At 34.0% G+C, this 21,370-nt stretch overlaps 3 protein-coding genes across 8 annotated transcripts; all 3 read right to left on the bottom strand.

Annotated features, from left to right (window-relative positions):
* Positions 1–1,607: 1,607 nt before the first annotated feature.
* On the bottom strand, positions 1,608–4,185 carry LOC105670688 (uncharacterized). 3 transcript variants are annotated; one of them, XM_012364344.2, is made up of 4 exons: positions 4,029–4,185; positions 2,469–2,598; positions 1,978–2,203; positions 1,608–1,786 (listed from the first exon to the last, which is right to left on the bottom strand). In XM_012364344.2, exons 2-4 carry the CDS (start codon positions 2,548–2,550, stop codon positions 1,735–1,737), a joined length of 360 nt encoding a protein of 119 aa, XP_012219767.1. In that variant the 5' UTR covers positions 2,551–2,598; positions 4,029–4,185; the 3' UTR covers positions 1,608–1,734. The 3 variants fall into 3 exon arrangements, with proteins under 3 accessions (XP_012219767.1, XP_012219766.1, XP_012219768.1); XM_012364343.2 differs by lacking the exon at positions 4,029–4,185 and adding an exon at positions 2,964–3,116; XM_012364345.2 differs by lacking the exon at positions 4,029–4,185 and adding an exon at positions 2,885–3,069.
* Positions 4,186–5,004: 819 nt separating this feature from the next.
* LOC105670689 (uncharacterized) lies at positions 5,005–9,089 on the bottom strand. 2 transcript variants are annotated; one of them, XM_012364347.2, is made up of 4 exons: positions 8,669–9,089; positions 8,349–8,520; positions 7,860–8,064; positions 5,005–5,823 (listed from the first exon to the last, which is right to left on the bottom strand). In XM_012364347.2, exons 1-3 carry the CDS (start codon positions 8,805–8,807, stop codon positions 7,872–7,874), a joined length of 504 nt encoding a protein of 167 aa, XP_012219770.1. In that variant the 5' UTR covers positions 8,808–9,089; the 3' UTR covers positions 5,005–5,823; positions 7,860–7,871. The 2 variants fall into 2 exon arrangements, with proteins under 2 accessions (XP_012219770.1, XP_012219769.1); XM_012364346.2 differs by lacking the exon at positions 5,005–5,823 and having other exon boundaries at positions 7,623–8,064; positions 8,669–9,081.
* A 2,714-nt stretch (positions 9,090–11,803) lies between these two features.
* On the bottom strand, positions 11,804–18,218 carry LOC105670707 (PE-PGRS family protein PE_PGRS5). 3 transcript variants are annotated; one of them, XM_067347606.1, is made up of 6 exons: positions 18,034–18,218; positions 17,407–17,712; positions 16,270–16,959; positions 15,106–15,507; positions 13,681–14,685; positions 11,804–12,951 (listed from the first exon to the last, which is right to left on the bottom strand). In XM_067347606.1, the coding sequence occupies exons 1-6, from the start codon at positions 18,101–18,103 to the stop codon at positions 12,680–12,682; spliced, it is 2,745 nt and encodes a 914-aa protein (XP_067203707.1). In that variant the 5' UTR covers positions 18,104–18,218; the 3' UTR covers positions 11,804–12,679. The 3 variants fall into 3 exon arrangements, with proteins under 3 accessions (XP_067203707.1, XP_067203709.1, XP_067203708.1); XM_067347608.1 differs by having other exon boundaries at positions 12,831–13,052; XM_067347607.1 differs by lacking the exon at positions 11,804–12,951 and adding an exon at positions 13,059–13,384.
* Between the last annotated feature and the right edge of the window lie 3,152 nt (positions 18,219–21,370).

Genomic DNA, 21,370 nt, shown 5'->3' with positions numbered 1-21,370 from the left:
GCATAACATCTACTTTGACTCTCTTATGCCTACCTCAAAATAAAAGATTAAGGTTCAATATAGGTGCTAAATTTCGACTCGGGATATAAGATATAATATTTTTCTAAATAATATCGGTAGATAATATTATTTTTTATAATTTAATAACTATAAAATTTGTGTTAAATAATAAAATAAATGTTTATCTAACAATTTGCAACAAAAATATTGTATTTGTATTGTAAGAATTGAATTTTCACTCAAATGGTATTGCTGGCTATGCTCTCGCTATTTTTCATTGTTTAAGAAAAATCTTTACGAAACTAAAAAAAGAAGGAAAGACGTGCATCAGAACAAAAGTGTGACAAACGCACGAATACGTCAATGTACCTGCGAGTCTAACCACAAAATCATCAGAAAATATATGACGATAGAGTCAGACTTAATGTTCGGAATACGAGATTTTCCTGTTCTCTGTTTGCAACATTACATTCTTAGCTGTAAAGCCAATGGTCTTCCGACACGCGATTGATGCGAAGAAAAATTGTGATTTTGTTCGCATTACATATGCAAAAAAAAAATACTGAAAAAATATAATTCCACTTATTAGAGACAGAAATTAACATGCGGCAATTTATTTTGCGTCATTATTGCTCATGCTATTAAAGATAATGTGAAAATTGCATTTGGCAAATAAAATGAAATCTGAAGATATTAACATGCGTTTATACGAAGAATTAGTAAAAAAAAAACTATAAAACTTCTGAGTCTAAGAAATAAATCAAAAGACATACATTATTAATATAAAGCTGCATTTATAATATAACAATTAATACACTTTTATTTACGTTTTCATCTTTAATGGCCAATATTAAAATTAGAAATAAGCACTTTATATATTCTATTAATCGAAGAAATGAGAAAAAAATGTTATATTTGGTCGCATAAACATGGAGATAAGAAGATGATGAACAGGTAAATAACTTGTTTTAGACGTACGTGTCATGTATCGTGGATATATCGCGTGGTGTAGTGTTTCAGTGCGATGCATCATTGTATGGCGATAGCGGGCTCCCTTGTGGATTGCCATATTTTAGCGCACTGATTTTTTTGGTTTGTGTAAGTACGCGGTATGCCTGGCAATTGAGCGGCCATTGCAGCAGTCGTATTGTGGAAGCACATAATGCGTTATAAGGGTGCATTTGTAAAGAAGTACCGCATATTTAAAATTGTATTCGTGTGTCTTGTAAAGACTTACCATATTATTTTACTCAACTCTCGATCAAGTCGTTTGTTGTTTCATTATTCTTTTCCACACAGTGTAAAACTATACTATTTACTTTTAAATGTGTCATAAGATTTAGTATTATTTATTTTATGTCGCAAATTGTAATATCTTAGAAACATAAACAACGAATAATTTATTTTTAAATTGAAATTCAATTTTTAATATTATTTATAAATTTTTATACTTAGATAAATATCAAATATTATTTAAATATCGTTAAATAACGTTAAATATTATTTCGATTAACAAATTGTATTTTGTTTTATGTATAATGTAAATTTAAGGAAAACCTGGGTTTTTGTACAGAATAATTATAAGCGTGAAATAAGGAAGCTGGAAGTGTTATGAAACAGAAAAATTTTATTATTCTTTTTGTTACATGAGCCGTGGCCTAAAGGTTCATCGAAAGAAGTGTAATCACAGATGAAGATGTGGAGGGTCGTGCGGTTGTCCCCGGAATATAATTTTCACCGTTTCCGAGATTTCAGCAAGTATCCCGCAACGCCCAAATCCAAATACCTAAAATAAATCACGCATTAATAAAAAACTAATAATTAAAATATCTTAAGTATGAAAACTCTATCTTCCATACTTAATTCTTTTAAAATTAACTGCACAGACAATTTTTCCGATTTTGTTTTGTTCTGAAGATTAATGCAATATAAAATATTCTAGTTTCAAAATTTTGTATTATTATTATTAATTGATACCTCCTTCGCGCTGTAACAATGCCACGCTTTTCCCTCTGCTCCGGCGTTATACGGCTTCCATCGGCGGAAACGAGTCTGGATGCAATTGCAGTTGGTTTTTCCGGCGGACCAGTAGTTCCTGACGGCACGTTTGATAATCGTTTGCCTTGACGATTTTCCTTTGATTTTCTTCTAACATTTAAGTCCGACGATACGACAATTTCATCAAATGTCTGGCCAAAAAATGCTGCATAATTAAAATAACGTTAAGCAAATTACACACTAGAATAATAAAGTGCAAATTAATTGAATTTAAGTTTTAAATAAAAAATCTTTTACTAATTTATCAAATTAAAAACTTATTTAAAACATTTTTAAATAGTTTATTAGATTTAAATAATATTTTTTGTATTTTGTATAATTTATGTATAATATATAATAATTCACAAAAAATATGTAACAAAAATTTTTGAAAATCTGAAGTTAAGTCAATCTTAATTGTTTTTACTTACTTTTTTCATTAGATGCCGTCTCCTGAGCATTGATTATGACACATATTGTACTGAGTACCAAAAGGACAAATATTTTTATCATTTTGTAACGGAAATTTTAATATGTCCCAAGTCCAAAAGTTTTGTTACCCTATAAAATAAATAAGCAGAAACGACGTATAAGATACAAAATAAATTATCATGCTGATTTACAATATTTATATTATCGACACTCTCTTATAAATAATTAATATGTATCCGATTATAATTAATATTAAATTGTTTGTTTAATTAACATAATCCTCTGTGGCTATTTTATTGTTCAAAAGAAAAATTAAGTTACGCAGAAATAAACGTTCAATCTCATGAGCATACAAAAAACAGACTTCCATTCTCTGATTCGTAAAACACATGATACATTAGCAGCAAAAACTTACAATATTTTCTCATAAAGAAATACATTGGTTAATTATTATTTGTCTTGCGTCATGTCTGTATAATGTCAAGAACTCTTACTGTCAATCGGCTTCAATGTTAAAAATCCTTCGTGACTTCGCAATCACCATTCGTAAGAACGCGAGTTCGAAGAATTACTAATTGAGTCACCTTCTCTAGAGCAGTCACAGCACTGGCAGAATCTTACGTAAAAGCAACTGGCTTGTGCAACTCAATAGCGTTATCGCAATTAGATAGTTGGTATAACAGAGCATAAGCTTCATATAAATTGACATTAAGTATCTTAGAAATTAGTTTTCTTCTCAAATCCATGTTTACTGATAAAATTTCATTAAAATCCAACTGATTTAAAGCGAATAATATTATATACAAAAAAATTTTTTTTTAAATATTTTAAATAATAAATTAAACAATAAACATTTTTGTATTTTTTCAAAAATTTATGAAAAGTTACAAAATTTTTTTATTCCCAAAAATAAAGAAGAATACTTTCTTCAAGCATTCGTCAGTAGAAGAAAACGACTATAGACCAACATTATATTGCGAATGCACTCGTGTATATTTTTAGATCGACTTTCTCGAATCTAATCATTTAAAAATCAAATTTTAATATTGTGTAAAAACGAAAGTTTTGCTTATATAATATTCAAGTTGTCTCTCACGTATATAAGCGTTAAAAAATCTAAAAAACCTATCCAAGTATCTGGATTAAAAAAAATATGGATCGAATAAAAATAAAAAAACAGCCATCTAACCGTCTTTGAAAAATTAAAATATTTTTTAGATAATTGTATTTTTTTAGACCATAATGTATTTAATTATTATAATTATAATAAACAATAAATCGCGCTTATATAATTTCTAAATTTATTGGATTCTAAAATCGATTGAAAAAAAGTGAGGAAAGAACTGAATTTTATATCAACGAAAAAATTGTTATAAGTTCAACACTCTCTCTCTTCTCTACAATTAATTCTTATCACTGCTACTTTCGCGCGACATCCTTTCCTACGATTTCGTAAAACGACAGGGCAAACCTTCTCATAGCCGACAGAGTTTCACTTACTTTTACCAAAAGACCTCGGACTTAGCACTCAGTATTAAGCAATACGTGTCTCGACTTACCGGCGATAAGTTGAGGATACTTTCCGAGTCGACAACCGCACGAGAAATGCGAGCACAATGACGCGGGAGCCTTCAAGAAAGCACCGCGAGTTTGCTATAGTGCGTGGAAAACAGGAACAGGACACACGGATACCACCAGGAGGAGGCGCTTTAAAGGCGTCATATACTGTAGTTTGTTGCACCGGCCGGACCACTTTCTATTTCATTTTTTCTTCTCGATTCTCCCCCTCTCCTCTCCTTCTCTTTTAAACTTCTCTCTCTTTATCCAAATGAATCTTGCGTTCTTTCTCTTTTTACTCAGACGGAGGGACTGGTTTACCGGCTGGCAGGGCCGGAGGTACCCAGAAACGGCTAAACAATGGTTAACAACGACAAGACAGACCTTTAACGAGCTTCTTTGACGCGTATCGTGAATGTCACTTCTGTAGGGTGAACGCTATGATGCAGGATTGTTGGCCTTATCGGTCGATGATCCCCCGAAGAAATTTTTTCCTACATAAATTGAGGGAAAATAAAATCTGAGAAATCTGCTTACTGGTTTCAGTAAGAATTTGTTAATAACAACGGCAAAATTAAGCTGTTGATTATAAATAAGTTTGGAACATATTTCTTTTAGAAATCATAAAACCCAACTCCAGCTTTGTGTGATTCTAAACGATAAACGGCGCAAAAGAAAATACGTTTAACGATCTTCTGCAGTTCGCAAAATAACAGAGTGCTGCGCCCAGCAAGCAGTAGGTAGTTAACATTAAACCGAATCTTTAATGAGCGAGCGTAATTTCTCAAATATGTTTCCAACTTCTTCTGTGCTTCTGGTCCATACGCGAATATTTTCATCACGATTACCACTGTAGCAAAACTAAAAGAAGTACAAATGATGACTAGAAATTAATTACAGCATATGTAAAATGCACTTTATTTAGCTAAACAAAATCACATGCTTTATAAATAAAATATATAAATATTATTTTGTGTATTTCATACACAAAAGTCTGTAAAATGAGACATAATCAACTTAAGTCGATTAAGGCAAACAATTTTAGTTTTTACTTTCTACAAGTTTTATCATTTTGTTTTTTAAAAATTATTTAACCATATGTTAAAAATTATACTAAAAATATCAATGTATTATTAGTAATATAATATATTACTAGAATTATAAAATATTACGAGATAATATAAAATAAACCGCGTTTCATCGAAGATTCGGGACGCTCTTTAACGAACAAATTTCATCAATCCGTTCTCGATAGAGCGCTGCTTCTTCGAAAGAGGAGAATGAAGAGAGAGTGTATCCTGAAACAGAGGATGTTGCACCGGCAAGGATCGCGTGTGTAGATCGTCCGGTCATTGCACGGGGCTTTTCGGATCTCGATTTCAGGCCCTCGCTCTTTACCGGGCCCTTCTCCCTTTGGCTTCCTATCCCTTTGTGCCGTTTATCCAGCGACCCTCCGTCTCGCGATGTTTTCTCCCTACTACATCGTTCTTCAATCCCTCTATCCTTGCCCTTCTCGCGTCAGTTTTGCCCTCCGTCTCGCTTATTTGTGCGCGTATCGCGGCGCTACGTCGCGATATTTTATCGGTTTTATTTTGGAGAACATCTGGTGGCTGGCATGCGGACAAAGGAAACTTGCTCTCTCAGGAAATCTCAGGAGGCAAGGGGGTGGCTCGCGCACGCGGTTAGGCTTATTTACTTGCTCCTAGTGACGTAGAATGTTTGTAAACAATGGGCCCACAATGATGGCGGAGAGACGATGACCGTGAAATAAATTAGGGGCTGCGTAACTGCGGAGATCTACGGAAGACAGAAAACGTTATTATATGTGTAAAAAGTACATTTCTACTATATACCATTATTAAAGCTGTACAAGTACAGCTGTTCCAAAATCATAATGTTTCGGATAATAAATAAAAACATTCATAAATTATTAAATTTATATGTAAAATAATAGAGGAGTTACATAAATTTACCTATCGGCATAAAGATTGTTGCGTATTTTGAAAAGGGAAAGGCATCACACATGTGGAAACAGTAGATTTTATTTTTAAGATTCTCGAACTGGCTGAGTCATCTTTAATGATAAGAAACATGCTTCTGACAATCTTCTAATTATATTTAATGATTGCGTAGCGAAGGTTGCATCGACATATTCAAGAATTACATACGTTAAAGTCGAATTACGACAATGTTCAAGGCGAATGCATTGTGCCTTGATTATAGCGTAACGTAATGAAACGTTTACAAAATAATGCAAAGAAATCTCTCTAGACATTAGATTTACGCTTGTAAGACTTCAGGTATAAATTTCAAAGCTTAGAAATGTAATAATAATAACGCAATACTATCAAAATTGTGCAATATCAATTTCAAAAATTATCCACCGAAGAAATGGCGAAAGAAGAGTTGGAAAGTAAAAATTACTTCGATATATGATTCAAATTTTTAAGATGCATTGTCAAGTTTGGAGTTTAAAATTGGGCTCAATCTTCTACGTCGGCAATCTGGAACGAGCCGCTTTAAACTTGCTCGCTGGACCCTGGGTTCTCTGACTCCCTTAAAACGAACAATAGCCATTTACTGCATGTCCAAGCGCGTCGCAAGTGTGTGCATAATCGACACTCCGATTCGCGTGTAGGTGCATTTCTCGAGAGATGAAAACAGACCGGTTTGTCGCGCTGAGAGAAGAGCGTCGTACCTAACCCACGGCCCCCAAAACAACAATATGGCGTCTGGCCGTCCCTTTAAAACGAGTTAATCCGTTTGTCTGGCCGTCTGCTGATCGCCTGAGAACCAAGAAGATTCATTTCCCCTTTGTTCATTCTTTTTCACACGTACCCCGAAAGGGCCGCGCGCTTCAATGGCACAATGCGCGAATGCTGCCGCCAGCTCGCATTCGCGGAGCCTTTCCGGGCAGGTCCCACACACACTCGCTCACTCGCGCGCCTATAATCGCTGCTCATGCGCGCACACGCGTGCATAAACTCCGGCGAAAGTGAAATACGCCCGTACTCTCCGGCGAAGATTGTTGCGTCTTCGAAACCCGCCGGGCCCGCCACGCCGAACAGATGTTTCGGGCTCGTTTCATCCGCGATCGGTCAGTGCGCAGCGTGGGGTGTCAGGGGTGAGCAGTGAGATCGCGGCAATATAATGCGAATTGCGGATTCCCGTGCCCGACCGACGGGTTCACCGGGTTCGTTGACCTTTGCCCGAGACGAAGCATACGCGATTTCGTGGGCGGCCGCAGCTGCAGCGTTGCAAATATATTACGGATACTGCAGCAGCATTCTCGGATTTTAATTCTTTTTAAGATGCAAAAGATGCAATATTGCATTTATCTGCAATATTTGACCTGTAGTACATAAGTTGAGCGGAATATTAAAATGGTTTATAATATAAAATTATATGTAATTTGAAAGAAAAGAATATAATTGATTCGACATAAGAAAATCGGATTTTTACAATTATAACAAAATTCTTGCATTCGAATATTTGGATTTTGCACAAAATATTTTCTTTTTACAGACACTGTTTCTCAAAATGAGAAAAATATCCTTAATGCGTGATATATTTAGCATACGAATTGATAAAGATAATTTTAATTAATATTATTTATTTGCAGCGCAAACGATTAGCTATATTAATGAATACATTTATGCATATTATTCTTTCCGTACGTATTATACAATACTATGTAGTTTAAAGATGCTATAACGGAGATATTAAAACATTTAAGCAGAATGTTTATACATATGTTAGCATAGTGAGCCTTCAATTGATTTAATTGATTCATCAAATGTATGATGGATCAAAAGATCCAGCCGAAAATTTACCTCTTCAAAGATTCAAAATCCGTGTCCCGCGGCAGACTGAGCAGCGCTGAATGAAGCTGAGAAAGGCCCGATATTGAAACTCGCGCTCTGTGCATTGGCTTGGCTCTGTCCTCCACCATAAGGACCACTTCCTACAGATCCTGCCGATGCTGAAGCGAAAGACGCTCCTTGTCCACCATAATGGCCGCCGTAGTTCGGTTGCCATCTGTGTGAATCAGAAAGTAAAATGCAAACGGTTACATATTTCGACATTTATGGAACGTTATTGTAGTATTAGAAAATTATTAAATGTTTAAATTATATATTTAAAATTAATGATTACTTAAAGTCTAAATGTTAATAATGTTAATGTATTTAAGAATTTTTTCTCTAATATTAATGTTGTATTTTTCGTAAAAATTATTTCTAAAAGTAATGTTACAATACCAATCGTAAATAACATTGTTTGCAGAATTTCAATTACTAAGTAAACTAACATTCTATACATACCCTCCGCAACCTCCATAACCGCGGCATCCATGAGGCCTATGTTGGTAATGTGGTTTACGATGAAACTTTCGTTTGCTTCCAAAAAAACGTGCACCATAATCGTAGTCAGAATAATCGCTGATATCGCCTCCTAACAAACCAAATTGCGGAGATCTCTGCTCTCTCTTGGCATCTAAATAAGAATTTCTTCTTTATAATTACATTATTGTTAAAATAAAATATTTATAAAGAACTTGATCCTTTTTAATCTGTCGATGTGAGTATCAATTATTTATTGAAAATTTTAATAATGTTGTGGATTGAATATTAATTATACTAACCTGTTTCAGATGAATTGTTTACAGTTAAGACGACGGGATCCAGCACATCAGAATTTGCTGCAATTTCCGCCGATTTGCTGAGCGATTCTTTTAAAAAAATCACACCAAGTATAGTTATTAAAAATAAATATCTCCTCATCGTGGAACGGAAGTGTCACTGTTAACTGCTGAACGTCTAAAAACGATTCGAAGCTGATCTTCCGTTTCGCGTGCTTTTATAGGAAATCCCTTCACCGTCGAAATTCAAGGAAGTCACCCATTTCACAACGTCGATTTCCAAGCCTGGTTCATCGGTCCTCGGAGTGGTCGACCTTCCGCTTCAGGGACAATCGGAAGTAGACCGCAGACAAACATGCGTGTACACATAGAATTCTTATGCTAACAGATATTAACATGCGTTTGACTTTGACCATACGTTCAAAAGTACCAACTTGAACATCCACTTGAAATTACTTCTTTTCAACGTTATAATGCTTCAAAAAAAATATATATATGTAAGTATGTAAATTTATATTAATATATTTATAAGAATTCTCTCTATCAATAGTAGACGACCTTTCACTTTAAAAGCAATCGGAAATGAATCAGAGACAAATATTTTTAACAAATAAATAAAATTATACAAATAGCTCTTAAGATATGCTTTGATCACATGTTTAGAGAAAGTACTTTACAAAATTCTTATGAGATTACTCTCGTCACAATATATATACATCAAAGTAAACTAAAATAATCTTTTTTATGTTATAATTAATTTTAAAAATTATAGAAAAAATTTTTAAATTAAAAATTACAAAATACTTTAACTTAATATTATTATTTTTTTAAAGTATGAAACTATAATTATTATTAACTATAATTATATTTGATAATATTTATGAAGTAAAAAAGCTAAAACCACTTAAAAAGATTTATTCGACTGCATTATCGGGAAAGATCATAATAATAGCTATTACCTGTTTCAATGATAATTCAAGGTGCACAAGTAGTATTTAAGTTGTTAAGATAGAGATATATCTAAATGCCAATAATAAAAAATTATGATGGAATGATATTTTTGTATATTAATTATTTTTTTATTAACATTGACAATGTTCTACATAATATTATTCGATACTAATATGTATCATTAATTGTAATCAGTCTTGTGTTTCTCTCCAATCTTGTAATAAAATTACATAAATATTCAACACTATTTTTTCTACATACATTATTTTAATAATAATAATTTTTGCAGTCTTATAATTATTGTATTATAGATTTAATAAATAATTAATTATATAATTTTTCGTCATACATATTTTATAATACTTGATATTATAATTTTTAATTTATGTTGTATTATTCTTATAAATCTTTTAATTATTTAATTATCTTTATGCATACCCAATATTTTCATAGATTAAAATATAATCTTTTGATTTGCTTCCAATGATCTATAAGGAACTATGTAATAATTTTATAATGTTATTAAGTACCGACCGTGAATAAAATAAATGAGGAAGGATTTTTCATCAGAGAGATTCTTGATCATAATTTTAAACTGATAATTTTCAATGCCAATACTGCTCAATGGTATATTTAACTGCACACTGTGTGAGAAAAAATATATATAAAGTGCGTGATAATATGTGTAAATTGTATAATTTGCGTATAATTTCCGATGCCATTAGCCATTTCTTGAATTACAGTTAATCAAAATAATAAATGATTAACTTTTTGCTTTAATAACGTAAATAAATATACATATAATAATTTTAAAATATAATAATTTAGACTTACCTTATGTTTTTTGCTCTACATTGTACATGCTTTCATTGTACGCCTGTCATCTCGATATTTGCGTCATTCCCATCTACAAAAACAAAATATTTATGAGAATTTCTCAATCACTTTTTATCACTTGTGTTATTACCAAACATTGATAAATAATAAAAATTTAATGAGATATAAGAAATCGAAGTTATCTAAGAACTTTTATTGCTTACTTGTAACGTCATTGATACAGCAAACGTAGCCGTGAAAAAAAATATCAGTAAACTAAAGAACTTCATCTTTGCTGCGCGTCTAAAGCAGAACTAAACGCATTTCATCGATGACGCTTTGATTTTCGGAGGGTCCTGTTTCCCGTTAATTCATTTATTGGATATCGACAGCATCAATGTATAACGGTAATATCCTTACCTGTACTACCTGCCATTAAGGATTCCTTCCTTTGTGGAATTCAAAATTCCTTTTAATTCGAGAGGTCATTTACCTTACCAGAAATATACTAGAAATAACGATTTATTACAGACTGTACTAATTCTAAATGATTCTAATAATTTAATCTAAATACAATTGCTTTACCAATTTTACCTTTTATATTTAATAATTTAGAATATTAATTATTCTTAAAAGTTTGTAAGAAAAGCTGACTAAAACATTGCATTGATTGTATAGAAAAAAATCACAAGTTTTATCAAACATTTTTTTTATATATTCACATTTCTCGCAATAACATATTATATAAGAGACCGCAAAACGATGTGTTCTTTACATACATATATATACGTGATAACGCGTGATAATACACGATAATTCTCAGAAACTGCTGAACGAATGACGCAGAATATAAAAAACAATTATCGATAATTACGTTTTAATTGCGAAAGGCAATCGCGTAAGAATTTGCGAGATCGAACAAACAAGCTTCGCGATCAATTCTCTCTGATGGCATCTCTCTCTGTGCATCTTCACGAGTCTCTCTTCCGTTTTCCTCGTTCGCACTCTTGCGCAAAACAAGTCCGACGAGTTTTTATCCCGTTGTTTCCGACACTCCGAGACAGTCTGCCACATCGTGAGAATAAAGACAAAGAGAGAAGATATCGTTGATGCCAATCGCAAACCTTGTTATTCTCTGATTTCATAAAGAAAAATGCACATGAAGACACAAGCATATTTGATCTAATGGCATTAAGCAATTATTCTTACCAGTGGCACAATTAAGATATTATTTATTCTTTAAATATTAAAACAGTCAACGAAAAATTTCTTATTTCGAAATTATTGCACAAAAGCAGAAAGTAGAAAACAAAAGATAAATAAATAGAATTTGCTGAATTATTTTGATGGAAATTTAAATTTGATTGACCATTTCTGTATGCACTATATAACTTTTATTATTCTTATTCTTATTATTAATATAGGTATATGTATATCAGGATTGGCACGTTTTCGCCTTTCGTAGGAGACGATTTACACAACTACATGTATAACTTAAGTACGCTTATAAATATACAAAGAGTATTTTAAATTAAAATTTTTTAGACATTTTAAATATCGTGCTACGTGTTGTCCGCTAAGAAAATTCATATATAAATCGTCTCGATCGTCGCAAAATATCTTGTATGAGTATAAAAGTATTCTCTTAGTATAATAATAAAAATGCGCAGATATGTCATTAACGTATTCCGACATATGACATCAACCAACTAATTTAAACGCTGGTTTCGTCAGATTATATTTTTCTCTTTCATTCGTACTCAAGGATACTACAATATTTATCTGAAATTCTAATCTCTTAATTGTAATTTTTATCAAATATTTTATCGCATTAAGCAAAATATAGATAAAATAATTTCTATTTCTGACGCAAATCGCGAATACACGCTACTACAAATAACTATCTGTCTTCACACGATCTCTAATAAATGCTCAAAAACACTTATCTATTTTCAAAATCAAACTAGTTTTGATTTTGAAAAGAGTTTCGATGTGTACCTAATCATGTTCCTAAGAATGCATTCAAATTTACAAGTCGTAATTATAAATTTGGACATGTCACTAAGTAATTTGTTTACATTCTTCAGATTTTTGAATAATTCTCGTTAGTTGGGCGATATCTACGTCGTATTCGCACCGATTGTGATTTCTCGTGATATATATAAAAAATATAGATCAAAGTATTATGTAACTTTCGTAAGGTCAAGACTTTTCTGCAGGAGCCTTGATCCTGCTGTATCACAATATTTAACTGAAGATCAGCATGTCTCTGGTGTCGGCCGAGGCTGACGCGTGGCTCGACGCTGAACTCTTCGATCCTACTCCATCGTAAGACCCAGAGGAGGCATTGCTGGACGCGTGTGCATTGGCGTTTGCGGAACCTGATCCATTAGTGAATGCTGACGATTTACTGTTCGCTGATGCCGATCCGCCGTTGGAGTGCGCGTTGGACAAAGCATCGGCGGTGGCTTTGCCACCGCCAGACGCGATAGCGTTGGAGGATGCATCGGCTGTTGAGCCTGCGGGATGGAATGAATAGCGAATCATTTAATTATGATCAGTCCTGATGCCACAGCCTCCGCCATGGACGATGCTGACGCCTCGGCCTCAGGGCTTAGGCCTGTGGAAAAGCGAACATAAAAAGCTCGGTTACGACTAATGGCTTTTAAAATGAAAACACAAACACAGATGGATACGGAGTTTCCGATTGAGTCTTCCATCGGAGTGCTGAGTGAGTTTTTCATCATTTTCTCATCCAAAGGTGTTTGTGATCGATGAACGTCGACGAGGTTGCTAAAAATGTGTGCAGTGATGTAATATTTGATGATGTAGCAATGCACAATTTGTTTAAATGACTAATTTTCGTGAGCTTGGTCATTAATCGATGATGATGTGGTTTTTTAAAATTATCTTTTATCTTTTGTACACAGTACACACGGGATAAATTATGCGCTGAAAGTAAGAAAAAACTTGATTGATGATCAATTTACGAGGATATTTACATTTAATGGAATGTTACATGACAAAGATAAATGTTAACCAAGTATTATGTAATGATAGTTAACTATTGGTTAAGGAAAACCGTGCTTATTCCCGATGAAAGAATAATTATTTAGCTGTAAATTTTTCAAATTACATGCTGAACACTCTTAACTGTTAGAGTCTTGATGTTTATGTCTAAATTTTGAAAATGACTGCCCGCCGTAAAAGACATCACACGCGTATTTATGAGTAAAATACATATATACCTCCTCCGACTGATCCGCCGAGTACACCTCCTTGACCACCATATCCCCCATGTCCTAATCCAGGACCCGATCCTTTAACGCCATCTCCGTATCCTCCAAGAATATTACTTCCAGCATTAGCATTGGCATTGGCGTTAGCATTGGCACCAGAAGAACCGCCGCCGTATCCACCGAGATTCAATCCGGAAGAGCCATCATGTACGAATCCACCGCTGCCTTGACCACCAAGGGAGCTTCCTCCGTGACCTCCGTGACCTCCGGATCCTCCAAGGATCGTTGCGCCGCCGCCGCCGACACTTCCAGCATTAGCGTTAGCGTTAGAGCTCGCACCGGATGAACCTCCGGTATGTCCACCAAAAACGTTTCCACCGCCGTTTCCGAATCCATTGCTATCTTGACCGCCATATCCTCCATGTCCTAATCCAGGACCCGATCCTTTGTTGGCATTTCCATATCCACCAAGAACATTATCGGAACTTCCAGCATTAGCATTGGCGTTAGCGTTGGCACCGGAAGAACCGCCGCCATGTCCACCGAGATTCAGCCCGGAAGAGCCATCATGTACGAATCCACCGCTGCCTTGACCACCAACGGAGCCTCCACCGTATCCTCCGTGACCCCCGGATCCTCCAAGGATCGTTGTACCGCCGATGCTTCCAGCACCGGATGAACTTCCGCCGTGTCCTCCGAAACCCGGACCAGAGACTCCACCTGATCCGTGACCTTCGTAATCACCAAGAACCGTAGATCCACCATTATAACCACCTGATCCGGATATCGGGCCTTCTTTGATCGGCCCGACGAATCCGCCTCCGACACCGCCGGCAGCAGCATTAGCGCCGGCGTTGGCTCCCGCCGATCCGTGTGAGCCTCCTGTTCCGGGAAATTGTCCTGGGTATGTAGTAGGAATACCTTTGGGTTTTTCACCCAAAATAGTAACAGTGACATCTGGATTTGCCGGTTGATAATTTCCCGGTTGATAGTTTCCTGGTTGATTTGCTCCTCCTACAAAAAAAGAATTTTGCTATTGCAGCGAAATCGTCATTTGCATATTAGATGTGATAGCGAAAAAATTTTGCAACTAATTTTTCAAATTATTCAGTATATCAGCACAGTCTATTATGTTGGTAGAATAGATAAAGTTGACTATATTTGTTTGTAAAAACATATTAATTTGTTGCTGCAACAAAATAATTTATTTCTAACACAGCAAAATTGTCGCTGCCACACAATACAAATTTTTATGTATTTTCTTTGAATAAAAATCAATTTATAATAGTGATATAATTTACAGACTTAGCAATATTATTTGCAATAATAAAATAAGCATCTGTAACGAATTTCTTTGCTGGCTAGCTAACATGTTTCACTGCGACAGCGTGAAATTTGCTGTGTCAATAAATTCTTTTTTTTTATATACATTACCGTGGGACACGCCGCCGTTAAAGAATGGATTATTTGCACCAATTGGGGCCTGTCCGGCGGCATCAGCATTTGCGTTGGCATTGGCATTAGCGTTAGCGTTGCCGCCAGCACCAGAGTGGCCACCGTTCAAGAAGGGATTGTTTTCGCCAATTGGTCCTGATGGATAGTTGCCACCTTGTTGATATCCTCCATGATTGCCTCCATGATGTCCTTCTAGGACACCTCCATGATTGCCTCCATGGTGTCCTCCATTACTTCCTCCTGCATTTGCCTGAGCGTTGGCATTTGCGTTAGCGTTTGATCCTACGCCTGATAAGAACGGATTGTGACTGTAGTCACCAGGAGATCCTTGTTTCTGCCCATGATAAGGTCCTTGAACGCCACCATTTCCATAACTATCGGCTGTAAAAAGGAAATAAATATTAGCTTTCGTCTTTTATATTTATATTTATATTTATAAAGTTAATAATATCATACAAAATATGATGTAACATAAAGATAAAATGATACATATACATGAAAATTAGATAACGAAAGTCACGAAGTTCATGCTCTCAGTCTCAGTCATGCATAACGTCAGATTCTGGATTCTTCGTTTACGTCTTTTCTGTTTAGGTGCCAGTTACAACGAGAAAAAACAGTAAAAATGCATTATCTGTAGGGTTCTCATTTCCTGCTGTAACAATGTACTATTTAAAAGTACTACTTGCAAAAGACAATGCAAAACAAGGATTTCAACCTTCAAATTGACTGTGAAATGAATTCAGGAAATGCCTTCCGATTCACATATCCTTGGAACCTAAAATTCATGCAGAATGTTTTAATCAGAAATAAAACAAACAAAAAGTAATAAACTAGTAACATAAATTACACAAATTAATTATAAAAAAGCTGTTCACAAAAGTTTAGAAGATTTGTGTGACTCTTGACAGAGTCAGCTGATATTCACACGATAATTATTAACGACGTTTGCACAAGACACGCTACACACAGAGTGACGGAAAGTCAATTAGACATAATTATGAAGTGGCTGTCTTCGTCCTTCGTATAAAGAATTGCATAAAGACAGTGTAAGAAATTTGCGATCCTGCTACCAATTAGTACACGGTCCCAACGAGTCGATAATCACACGATGATTTTTGATACTCGATCATGAAGTATCACCTTGACTAGGCGCTGTCTCCTCGATGACGATGATCTCGATAGGCTGTTGTTTCGGTTTACCACCGTGGTGCGGGCGGTGACGATGTGGGGGAGTTGGACGGTAATACTGCGGCGGGTATTGCGGCGGGTATTGCGCCGTGGGTGAACTCTCAACAACGACAATTGGTATCACAGCTTCGCCTTTACCGATTCCTTGATGGAAGGTGGGAGGCCGTTGGGGCGTCGGATGGACGGGTTGATCGGGAGAAATCGGCAGTGAGTCAATGGGAATGATCTCTATTCCACTGCTGGGATATTTGCCGGGAATCGTGTGCACGCCGCCGCTACTTATACCACTTATCTGAGCGTTGGCATTAGCGTTAGCGTTAGCGTTTGGTTTCTTCACATTTGACAAAAAGGGATTGTTAGAAAAGACAACATTAATATTGTCGATAGTTTTGGGTCTAGTAGAAACCGGATAATAAGAACTGGGGGAAGGACCGACTGGCGTTCCGCCATTGCCACCACTGGTGATGGCATTGGCATTTGCATTGGCGTTAGCGTTAGCATTAGACTGAGAGCCACCGTAACTTCCGTAACCCGGTTGATTAACTTGAACAGGGACCTGGCTCACGCCGCGATGATAATAGCCATCGTTCACGTTATTACCACTCAAATAACTCTCAGGGGTTCCTGAAGAACCGCCGTAACCTACGTTCAAAGCGCATCGCTCATTAATGTGTTAATAATAATAAAAATATAATAATAATAATAAAATAAAAAATTTTAATGTGTCAAATATCATTAATGGACACTAAGATATCAAACAAAAAATAATTAAATAATAAAATAATTCTAGAAAATAGGGAAATAAAGATTTAGGAAATAGCACGTGTAGTAAAAAAAAAATCTGCGGATTATCATCCAAATATTTTTTTCTGAGAATTTATAATATTTTTGGAATATTTTATATAAAAGCGCAAAATATTTCAAATACGCTTGAGATATTTGTGATAATTTCTTCCCATACAGCCGCAAATTTCTGTTGTGTATTATTTTAACCAACATATCCTATTCAATCAGGCACTTAAAAAATTCAAAATTTATATTGATTTATAAAGTTACATAAATTTTTTATTTACGTATATCAGAACCTACCTTGTGCGTTAGCATTGGCAGCAGCTTGCGCATTAGCATTAGCGCCACCATATCCATTAGCTTGAGCATCTGCTTTCGCCGAAGCTGAAGCCAAACCGTTGCCGTGCGCTGACGCCGATGATGAAGCCGACGCCGAGGAAAATCCACCGCCGATACCAACAGGTCCGAAATTCAAACCTCCTCCTATCGATTGAGCATTGCTGCTAGCGTGACTGTTTGCATCTGCATTTCCACCTTTAGGTTTGAAAATTCCTAACGGATCCAGGAAACTGCCGACATTGCCCCCAATCAAGTCACGTATCACACCTTCGCACAACACATAAGATGTCGTAAGATTTTTAAACATACAACAACATTATACCTACACAAATTCTGTTCTACATTGTTTTATCCATGAACTATTTGATTGAAATTCATTATTTAATGAAGTCATTAAAAATATGTATATAAAGAAATCATTGGTTTAATCGACTTTTCAAATTTCGTAAGCAGAAATTATCGTGGTATAATTTTTGAAACGAAATATTATGTTATCATTATACAAATATTCAAAAAAAGTTTGGCAATAAGCACTTAGATCGTTGTAAAATACAGAGAAAAAAAACTATTTTTTAATCGAGAACTTACCAGGTCTTGCAGAAGAATCCTTAATCAACAGCAACACCACCACCGGCAACAAACACTTAAACAACCTCATGATAATTCCACTTTGCGATTATTTGCTTATAAAACACAGTGTTCTTGTTTTGCTTATTTCATAGATATCTCAATGGTCAGAGAGTCAAGAGCGACTGAAGCTCTCGCACGAAGACAACATCTTATATACGATACACGCGTGGATTTTACGTCGGATAGTAATTGACTCTCTCTCTCTCTCTGTCTTGTCCCCTCGTGTTTCTCTTGTCTCTGTTATGTCCTCCGATATCACCGTCTCTGCGTTCCGTTTAGGATTCCCTGTTAGTTAGGCTCTTTCGTGACATCAATGTCGACTCTGAAATTTTATTTTGGAAATAGTACGCTCCTTTATGCATTCAAAATTATAATAAAACTTCAACCTTAGATAATTCCGTTAGATAATCGATGATTTTCAGAAAAATAGCGATAAGTAAAACTAGTTGAAGACAATAGTTTTGCAGTTTGATTGTCGCGCATGGCTATTAGAATCCGTCTATTTTGCTTTGTACTTTTCGATTCTGGGAGATTCCTTTCCGTTTATTAAAGCATTATTAGTAATTATTAGTAATTTAGTAATCATTGTGTATCCATACGGAATTTCTGGTCAATTTGCGATAAAAATTATTTACAAGTGCAACCCAGTAAAAAGTAATATATTTTTATAAATTATTCCATATTTGAGGCAAAAATTGAAAAAAAAATATAAAATATTATTCTCGGTTCTTTTGTGTAAATTTAATAAATTCAATACAAAAAAATATGAATTCTTAACTAGTCGTAGTGATGTGACAAAGTCGGAATGCAATTTGCAATTTAAAAGTTAACATAAGACATCTCACATACATGTCCAATGTCCCTGATTTTGTCCTTTTTTTAGCTGATGACTGCAATTTTTACTGATGTAAAATTATGTAAGCATTAATAAATGTAAAAGATGATGTAAAAAATATAATTTATTTGTCAACTTTTTATTGCTGTATGAATCTTAAATAAAATAACAACATAATTTTTATTTTTTAGTTTGTTAATAAAAGATAAGTAAAGTATCTAATTTATAGCGCTATTTCAAGCGCTATTCTTTATTTATAGCGCTATTATTTATATTTTTCATGCTTTAGATACACATACGTATGTATGCATCTTAAAAGAAATTGTAATTATGTGCGTGCAATTTTTTACACGCAGAGTAATTGGCATACAATTATGATAAACTTGGCCATGCTAGGCGTTTCCGTTTTACATTTCGATGTCTGCTAAATGCACGTTTAAATTACATTTGATAATCTCTATTACAGTAACTATGCGAGACACGAACGTAGAAAATCAAATTAGTATGCAGGGAAAAACCAATGGAACGCATGGCAATAACAGATTGGCAACGTGAATCAACAAGAAAAGTAAAAATTACACCGGCAGTCCTCGAAATACTCTCTCTTATGCTGTGACGTACGAATCCCGATGGCTACTGATCAGAATCTATATCAGGTCAAGGAAAGGTCCGATTATGGAATAACATATAAAATAAAAAAAGAGTATAAATTCTGTTACAATTTTGTATTTACATTAATCTGCTTTCTATAGTAAAATTTTTAAATTAAAATTTGTTCAAACTGATTTATGAAACAATTTTATCCAACTTAAAAAAGATTTTCAATAATTTAAACATTGCTGTAAATATTAATACAAAAGATAGTTATATATGTGTATGTATATTTTTAAAAAGTTGACGTACTCTAAACATACCAAACATATGATACGCTAGAAAAATATGATACTTAAAATTATTGTACAGAAAAAAGAACTTTTCTCTGACTTAAACAGATTAATATTAAATTTATACATATAATTCTTATTTTATTACGTACACTTATTATCGTTTATAATAATTAATACCAATTTTATTACAAATTAATTATATTGGTAGTCAATCTATAGCAATAGTAGATTTTACTGTAGATTTCACTAGCAAGGCTATTTCGTTGATACCTTCTTCAAGTTTCTTGAGAAACCTGTATCGTTCCGGTTTGTCAAGGTCAGGTTCAATGCCTGGCCTCTAGCTATCGATAAATTAACAATTATTTTTGTATGCGCAGGAGTCTGGTAACATCGAAAAACGAAAAACTCGTAAAAGTCGTAAATTACAACATCAATCATAAGATTTGACTACATTTAATTACACTTGCATTTATTGGTAAGTCTGAACAAATATATTCAAATTTTATGTGTCAAAATTATGTATAATTATAATGTTTTATGTTACAAAATAGAGAATGTAATTAAAGATTTAAAATTATTACATTTCTTAAATAATATAATTAATATTTTCTTTTTTTTCTTCCTTTTTTGAGAGAAAATATATTATACTATGTTATATAAATATTTTATTATCTTTTGTAGTAAAATTTTAATCATTTCTAAGAAAAAATAATTAAAACAATAGAAAGTTTTTTAACGTATTATTATTTATCATTAATTAATATATACGTAATTACATACTTAGCTATACATTTTTTGCAAGAAATGTGGAATTTCTTAATAAGAATTTAGACTTGTTACTTAGAATTAATTGAATTTAGTCAAAAACCCAAGTTCTCAGTTTTGTTCCAAGCATATTCACGCAAGCATCCGGAAAATAAACAATTATCTTTGATGATAATACAGTCGACCTTGTTGCTAATCATAAACACGCAGAGATATTCACATGTACGATAGATGTCCGATTTCCACTGCGATAGTTCGTTATTTCCGTCTGCGTCATCATCATAAACATGAACGAGCTATTAAACTCTTGACCGAGTTTATCACCAGCTAATGATTTTCTTAATATTAATTTAAAAATTGTGAAATAATATCGATTAATTTATGGGATACTCCCATTGCATATTAATAATCAGGGGAATCCCCATGAGATGGCCAAGGCAAACTAGTATCACGAAGTGATTTTAAAATCATTTATTTATCTGCTGACATCATTAATACACAAAAATACTATTATCTATTTTATTATATCAATAATTACAAATTAAATGTTTGTGCATTTATTAAAAAGATGAACATCTCGATAAATTTAAATTTTTTTATATTAGCTTGTCGCTGTTTGGCGACATAATTGGCGCATAATTTTTATGGTATTAACCTTTCGAACAAAAAATATTTTTGAGTGGATCCATGATGACAATTATTTGCAATAGAAATGATATTAAAAATCTCTTAACAAATTGAGTTTTAAAGTATTCTTAAAAATACTATCTAAACACAAAAATTGGTAAGTGATACACAATAAAAGGAG

The sequence above is a fragment of the Linepithema humile genome, chromosome 1 (genome assembly GCF_040581485.1).
Source record: "Linepithema humile isolate Giens D197 chromosome 1, Lhum_UNIL_v1.0, whole genome shotgun sequence".
NCBI classification, from domain to species: Eukaryota; Metazoa; Arthropoda; class Insecta; order Hymenoptera; family Formicidae; genus Linepithema; species Linepithema humile.
This window is presented reverse-complemented; position numbering and strand designations above follow the sequence as displayed.

Coding starts and splice junctions, on each gene's coding strand:
- LOC105670707 (XM_067347606.1), bottom strand. CDS start 18,103: ATGAGGTTGTTTAAGTGTTTGTTGCCGGTGGTGGTGTTGCTGTTGATT. Junction 17,713..18,033: donor GGATTCTTCTGCAAGACCTG/GTAAGTTCTCGA, acceptor TGTTGTGCGAAG/GTGTGATACGTGACTTGATT. Junction 12,952..13,680: donor CGGCGGATCAGTCGGAGGAG/GTATATATGTAT, acceptor TCCATCCCGCAG/GCTCAACAGCCGATGCATCC.
- LOC105670688 (XM_012364344.2), bottom strand. CDS start 2,550: ATGATAAAAATATTTGTCCTTTTGGTACTCAGTACAATATGTGTCATA. Junction 2,204..2,468: donor GACGGCATCTAATGAAAAAA/GTAAGTAAAAAC, acceptor TTAATTATGCAG/CATTTTTTGGCCAGACATTT. Junction 1,787..1,977: donor ATTGTTACAGCGCGAAGGAG/GTATCAATTAAT, acceptor GATTTATTTTAG/GTATTTGGATTTGGGCGTTG.
- LOC105670689 (XM_012364347.2), bottom strand. CDS start 8,807: ATGAGGAGATATTTATTTTTAATAACTATACTTGGTGTGATTTTTTTA. Junction 8,521..8,668: donor AAACAATTCATCTGAAACAG/GTTAGTATAATT, acceptor ATTCTTATTTAG/ATGCCAAGAGAGAGCAGAGA. Junction 8,065..8,348: donor GGTTATGGAGGTTGCGGAGG/GTATGTATAGAA, acceptor TGATTCACACAG/ATGGCAACCGAACTACGGCG.